Here is a 7,089-nt window from a genome sequence, read left to right as displayed (position 1 = left end):
TGCTGTCAAATAGGCAAAAGTGGGCAGGGAAATTACTGTTTGAATAAAATCTCTTTGTAGGCCTTTTTAACAAGTACAGATGTCTAGTGAGCTGCCAAGCAGAAGATCCAAAGGCAAACAATGGCAGGCAACTTTTAGAAGGCAAAACAAAACAAACTCACTCCCCTGCAAGGATTATTTGTCAGGATGTTTTATCAGTGTATACTGATGGTAAATCCAAACACTTTCCCCTACTCCTTGAAAGGAGGAGCAGACAGGAATCCCAGAATTTAACATTAAAACTTCTGGATCTTGAGGGGGAAAAAATTGATTAAAGGGACTAGGAACACCCTTTCCAGATTACAGGCATTTTCCTTCCTTCATCCTTGAAATCAGCAGAACAAGACATACCCAGCTTGACTTGCAGTGGCAGGAAAATTTCCATTTTCTCTGTGTTGACTGAATGATCACCTAACCCAGAGAGTCGCTGCTTTTAAATAAAACCTTTATTTTGTGGGAGGCTTATTTCTTATCTGCCAGAATAATAACCTGCATGCAAGTAACATAAATCAGGGGAAGAAAGCTAGCTAAGAAGCTATTTGAACAACCTAGAGAAGAAGTAACCGGAGCTGAATTTTCCAGGGGATGGTTCACTAATAGCCATTAGATGCAGTGAACAAAATGTATTCTTGTTTCGGAATTGAATTACAAGTACTGTACTAGTAAGACGCATACTGTATATCTGGCTCTTGGCTGTATCAGGCTCTTTGAAAGCATGAGTCAGCTCTAATAAAAAGCTTTAAATTCTCTTGTTTTTACATGTGGATACTGGTAAGTGTTTCACTAGTTCAGGAGGGGGGGAAAAAATTGTTCCCTCCCATCAGCTCTGCCATTTACGTACAGAAATCCGTGTTTGTCTTTTGCACTCCAATGACTGGGGCAAAGAACAACATGTATTTTCATGATGATCTCGGAGAAACAGGAGGAACTGTCACAAGGATAGATTAACAAATGTTTGGACAATATATATAAGATAAACATATTACTGCTTTTGCTCTTGGTCTGTTGTAACTCTGTAGTAACTTCATGTTGTATATTCTTTGAATTACATAGCATGATTGATTGTTTCAAACCTAACAAATAAAAGGTTAAAAGAGAATAGGCTGCTAGTTATTGTGCTCTGATAAGTCTCCAGACTATCACCATGGTATCAAACAACTCTGTTACTAATTGTGTTCCTAACAGCCCTCTGAAATTGGGTGTGGTGATACACTTTTATCTATTTATTCTTATTACAGACTGGTAATTGAGGTAAAGCAGTCTAAGGTCCAGTTTGGAATGAAATTTCTCTTACAGTTTTGTAGAACTGCAGCTAGGTGTTTAAATCACATTTACCATTGGTCTTAGCCAGCAAAATACCTGAGTCTTGCTCAAGATGTCTGTAAGAGTGGGGTATTGGATTTGGGGCTCCTGTGTCCTCTGCTGTTGGCCTTCTTGGCAGTGATTAAACTGCTTTTATCAATAATGTTCTATTTGTTAACTGCACATGTAGTGATTTTGCCCCTGGCAGTGTTACTTCTTCTGATATATGAGTTAYATATTTAAGTATGATTTGTTTTTGACTTGTAAAAGGTGTGCTGTGTCATGGCCAGCATACTGAAGCCAGGCAGACTGAACCCCTGCCAGAGCTGGACACTACCTGCATCTTTTACATTCTCACCGAGATGTACTGGATTTCAAGCCTCAGAGGGCAGTTTGCCAGCAGGGGAGGCCCTGCTGTGGGAAGTTAAGTTTGTAAAGAGAAACACTGTGCTGAAGATTTAGCTTTTATTCTTTGCCCTTTATAAGCAAATGAAATTTGACCATGTCATATACCTCTGTATTCGCATGAGCTTTATCCTCAGTGACAAATTATGACAGGAATATTCTGTCAGCAAGTTCCTTCATCACAGACCGTCTGGCCACTGAAACGGTAAGGTCACCACACTCCATGAATTATAACTAACTGAGCAGGATTGCACATGTCTGTAACCTCATAAACTGATTTACAGTTGTGGCACTGCAGCTGAAGTTACATTGTTTCACAAACTCCTTCTTCACCTTATACCCTTGGTGCAAGAATTCCAAGGAAAGATTACTGAACATTTTTAAAGTTTTTAACTTTATTAGACTTTATTTCAAATCCAGTTTGAGGTTACCGCAATACGGAAATATCATACGGACATCAGAACGGAGTACAAATCAGCTTTCTCTGTATTAAACAGGACTTCTAAAACATACATGATCAGCTTCAGTAAGATGCTTCTGGTTTGTGTGAGGCAAAGTGATTATTTTAGTAAATTTATTAAAATATTTTCACAGCTATTCAAAAACATTAAAAGAAAAATCAAGTGTTTTTTGACACAAGTTCAGCTGTGCAAAAAGCTTAAATAATTGTTTCAGAATTATTACATTTCCTGGATTTCCATTAATACTATTCTGGGGAAAATACTTTCCCAGAATACAGGCACCTAACCTCTGCAGAATTTGTGAAGAATGTCTCACAAGAAAGCCTATGGCTGCCACCTCCATTTTACTGGTTTCCTTACTTATCCTTACAAACACTTCACAGCACATGACAACAGAGTCCAATGCTACAATTTGTGTAGTCAATTTAGAGAGTAATACTGATGTTCCTAAGTCAATCTCAAAGATGCTCAGATCTCTCTGTAACCAACTGAAGGGGTTTTGTTTATTAAAGTGATTGGGAACTGAAACGTTGGCAAAGGAAGTGATTATAATTAGGAAGCTGGTAATGGAGCCATAGTTGAAAGTACTGAGCATGGTCCCCTGCCTGCTGTGCCCACGTGTAGCTTTCTCTAGGTTTCACTTTGAATCTTTAAGCATTTGAACAAGATCAGGACATGGTAAATTCTACATTTAAAACACTTTGTGAAGAGAATGCAGTGTGCATGTTAGGTTGTGACCTCTGTTTTGATCAGTTAATGCATGCCAGTTGTCCCACCTGAAGACCCTCGCAGGGGTGCTGCTCCTACTTCCAGCAGATCTTGCCAGCTTCCCCCACCCGGACAGCCCCGCTGGCCACAAGCTGCAGGGCAGCTGGGAAGGCTCGGTGCTCGGCCTCCTTCACCCTTTCTGACAGGGTCTCCACTGTGTCACCGATCTTCACTGGAACTGCCTCTTGGAAAATGATAGCTCCAGCATCAACTTCCTCCTGTAAAAGCAATAGCCGGAAAGTCTGCATGGTTGCAAGAGGAGCAAGATGGGCTATATGGCAATTAATGTAACCCAGCTGCCTCAGGGATCTGTTTACCACTCCATTATTACAGGAAATATGAAGTTGGGCTAATGTGAAGAATGCAGAAAAGACACTGACACACTCACTGGCCTGTGAGGAACTAATAGAAGTGTAAATTCCCAAGAAAAGGAGGAGTTAGGCAGAACACCAGAGAGTCTAACATTTCTGCCACAGAAAACAACAAAAGCCATGTTAACTGGGAACATGATAGGCTAAATTGGACAAAATGCTGACATTTCAATTCAGCACAGTGAATTAGCCAGCTTTGGCACAGAGCTGGGCTAGAGGACCCAGTAAATCTTTCTTCTGCATGCTAATGAGGCAGATCCCTGCTGTTTAGTTATTGTTTCTCAATACATTGCCACACAGTGAAGAAACCCTAACTCATATTATGGAGAAAGGCATGTAATTTTTCTATCTTGAAAAATACAGTTTTCTTCCCTTTTTCCAAGAGAAAGCAAAAGTCATGAGAACAGATTTCAGAAGCAGTGTAAAGGGGAGGATAATCTCAAGAATGGAGTGGAGGATGGGAGACTAGTTACTGTCAATTCTAAGAAGTGAACAATATGGAGAAAAAATGCTCCCTGAACTGATAAAAATGCATATTTTCCAAGTTGAGAGATCCCTGGYTTCTGTTTTCTCAGTTCTGACTTAGATAAATTGTTAAGTATCCCTCTGTTCCCACAAATCTGGCATTAGTTCTTAATGAACGCTAAGCTGCTTGTGCCGTTTCTAGTGCAACAAATATGGAAGGAAGGATGTATGATACTAAGAAGTTGGTGCTGTGTAGTAATAAAGATTTTGGGGTTAGCCAAGGCCTTACATGAACTAGTACTCCCTACAACTGGTGGAATGGCAGCAGTGGGATACTTTAGGGAAGAAGTTAACTGTGATAGAGTTTAAACTCCTGTCTAGACTATTTATTTCCAGTTCTGTCTACAAGGACAGCACACTAAAGCACCATATTGTCAAGATGAACCTTATTTTATAGAAAAACAAAGGAGAAAATGATAGCATAAGGTGTTCCAAACAAGCTTTGAGGTGAAAATTTTTAAGACTGGTTGACTCCGAAGAGAGAGAAAAAAGTACTTACAGCTACAAAGTGTACAGTACAGCCAGTGACTCGGACTCCAGCTTGTAACACCAATTTGTGGGCATTTGCTCCCTTAAAAGAAGGCAGTAGAGATGGGTGGATGTTCAGTATTTTCCCTAGAAAAGAATAAATGAGGTCATTGTCTTTTAGCACTCAGCTTTACCAGTGTTTAAAATATCCTAATCATTAGAGAACAAAATATATTTGTGAATTTTTTTTTAACATTAGAAAGTAAGCATATGTGAAAGTCRGTTAATGCTACTGACAGATAACCAGACCAAAGCATGCCAGAATTTCTCCCTGTTTCAGAAAATCAAAGACAACAATCAATTACAATTAATTGCATGGCTAAAGCATATTTATCCAGTGACTAATTACAATTTTTTTAATGTAGTCCTTTTCCTCAGAATCTTGTTCTTCTCTTTTTGATCACAAGCACAACCCTCTTTCTTACAAGACTCAATACCCAGGAGCAACTCAGTGCATTTTCAAATGATGTAACGGACTCCTGCAAGAAGGCAAAAATTCTTCCTTGACTTTTCCTCCACACCTGTTTTGGCTTAATAAAAGGCAACAGCTGCTCATATAGGAGCCCTTCTCTCTGCCCTTCCCCAAAACACCTGTCTACCACTACTTCTTTCCATGTGAAAAGTTGGCTGGGAGATCCTGAAATTGATAATGTTACCTTTAATGCTCAGCCAGGTGGGACTGTTATAACCCTGAGAAGCCTGTACCTTACCTTTCCTATAAAAGAAAAAGCATATGCCTTTGTTTCTAGCTAGCTTTAAAGTAGAAGAGAGTGGCTATCAATGACCTCAGGATCTCACCATTATAGCAGTGCTATAGTTACACCATCAGGATACTTTCTTTTTTCTGGTATACCACCCCTGTCTGCTCCTGGTATGTCTGGGACAACTCAACCCAGAAATTCTGGACCAGACTGAAGTCAGTGAAGTAAAGGTACATAACAGTGCTAGATCTTCTTTTAGTTTCAGTATAAACCCTTTGAGATAAAAAAAAAAAGTGACTATTGATACTATTTATACCACAGTATGGTACACCCACACTGTCTCTACGTGCCTCCTGTTTAGGGAGACTATATGTCATCAGGATTCACTGAACACCATTTAAATGCCAAGCAGTAAGACTGAGCTGATGTATGCTGGCAAAGGCAGCAGTGTACTGAAATGATTTTGTAATGTGAAGTGAAGGCCAGGTCTGAGAGCACAGCATGTAACCTGCACTTCCACAGCTGTAACACATGCGGATATTGACCTGGGCAGCTTAAAGAGGCAAATGAACCGATTTTCAGCAATATCTCCACTGTGTTTTGGCCCAAAATACCCCTTTTAAAGCATCAGCATATCCCTGCTTGCTGCTTCAGCAAAAAAGTATTGGGGACAGTGAGGTAAAAATGACACTCCATACTTCTGTCTGCCTTTCCCTAGTTCCTCATTACAGTACCATCTGAAACTAAAACAAATCCATTTGCCTTTAGTACAATCTATCCTTTATATTAAGATTCAGAATTAACATTTCAGGGCCATAGAGCAAGAAAGAGAGTTTCACAACTAACTTTACTCTCTCATATTCTTGGTCAAAGCTAAGGTAGTTATCTGTTTTCAAATTCAGTTTGGTGCTGAATATTTTTAAATGAACCAGTGCTGATAATCCTGCGTTGGAAGAGAGTGCTCTCTCTTGCCCTCAGGCCATATGTGTAATGCAAGCCTTGCACTGTGCTGCATCAGAGCTGGAGTCCCACACTGATTTTTGTCCATAAATCAGAGGAAACTAAACTCATTCTTTATTTGCACAAGATTTCTGCACTAGAGAAAATTCTCCTCCATCCTCTGCACAGATACTCCACCCAAAAGACATTGCTCATGTAGTAGGGGATTCCTCTYTCCTAACTACAGCTGTCTGGAACACAAGCATTTACATCTCAGTCACCTGGACTCCATAATGAATGGAGAGAAACAAGAGCAAAATTAATCTGACCTTTACTTTAGTTGATGGCTCTAGTGTAAAATGAATTGCCTCCTAGGAATGCCTGTTTTGCTCCACTGATTATAAAGAAAGGTTGAAAAACTAGCTCAGGTGTAAAAGGTCTGTGACATACCCAGGGTAACACAAAAGTCACAGCGTGAACAACAAAGGCTGCCTGGAGAGCTGCAATGAGTAGGCTGGCCAGCCTGTAACTGGTAAGAGCAAGAACTAGAATAAATAACTGGGACTGAACCCAAAGTAGGGCAAACAGTGAGAAGAGCAGCTGCTTCTGTGCGATTCAAAACTTCCTGAACAAGACAGAAGGAGAAAAGAAAAGAAAGGTAACAGCTGGGGGAGGAAGAGCAACCACTGAAGTAGGCAGAGGTGTTACAGCCTCTAACAAAGAACTGGAAAAATTAGACAGGGTGACCAGAATGGAGACCCTGTGAACACTTCAGACAAACAAGAGCTGAATCGCTTGTGAAATATGCCACCTCCAGCTTCACACAGCTCCCAGGACATCTAACCCCAAGACTGGGGAGATCTTGTTAACAGGAACTGCATATCACTGCCTACTTTTGCACTTTTACATGCAGCCAATGAAGGTCATCTGTTAGAGGAAGGAYTTCTCAGTGGCTGGATGCTCACCTGCCCACTACCAGCATTTACTGCTTAGGCAACAACTTGCCCTGCATGTTTGTAGAAGTCAAAAGTTTTCACAGCCCTRCTTTAC

The 7,089-nt window shown here is 40.4% G+C and overlaps 1 protein-coding gene across 6 annotated transcripts in view; it reads right to left on the bottom strand.

Annotated features, from left to right (window-relative positions):
- Positions 1-2,121: 2,121 nt before the first annotated feature.
- Positions 2,122-7,089, bottom strand: part of LOC112971877 (trifunctional purine biosynthetic protein adenosine-3) — a 42,876-nt gene continuing 37,908 nt past the window's right edge. For 5 of the 6 annotated variants that reach the window (XM_026077726.1, XM_026077725.1, XM_026077724.1 and 2 more), the window contains 2 exons: positions 4,371-4,486; positions 2,907-3,193 (listed from right to left, as the gene is read on the bottom strand). In XM_026077726.1, coding sequence (XP_025933511.1) covers positions 3,011-3,193; positions 4,371-4,486 — 299 coding nt within the window. In that variant the 3' untranslated portion in view covers positions 2,907-3,010. Of the gene's footprint in view, positions 3,194-4,370; positions 4,487-7,089 lie in introns of all 6 variants that reach the window. The other variant, XM_026077723.1, reaches the window with a different exon arrangement.

Source organism: Apteryx rowi, unplaced genomic scaffold (genome assembly GCF_003343035.1).
Source record: "Apteryx rowi isolate R43461 unplaced genomic scaffold, aptRow1 scaffold_46, whole genome shotgun sequence".
Taxonomy (NCBI): domain Eukaryota; kingdom Metazoa; phylum Chordata; class Aves; order Apterygiformes; family Apterygidae; genus Apteryx; species Apteryx rowi.
Note: the sequence above shows the minus strand (reverse complement) of the source record. Positions and strands in the feature narration are given on the sequence as shown.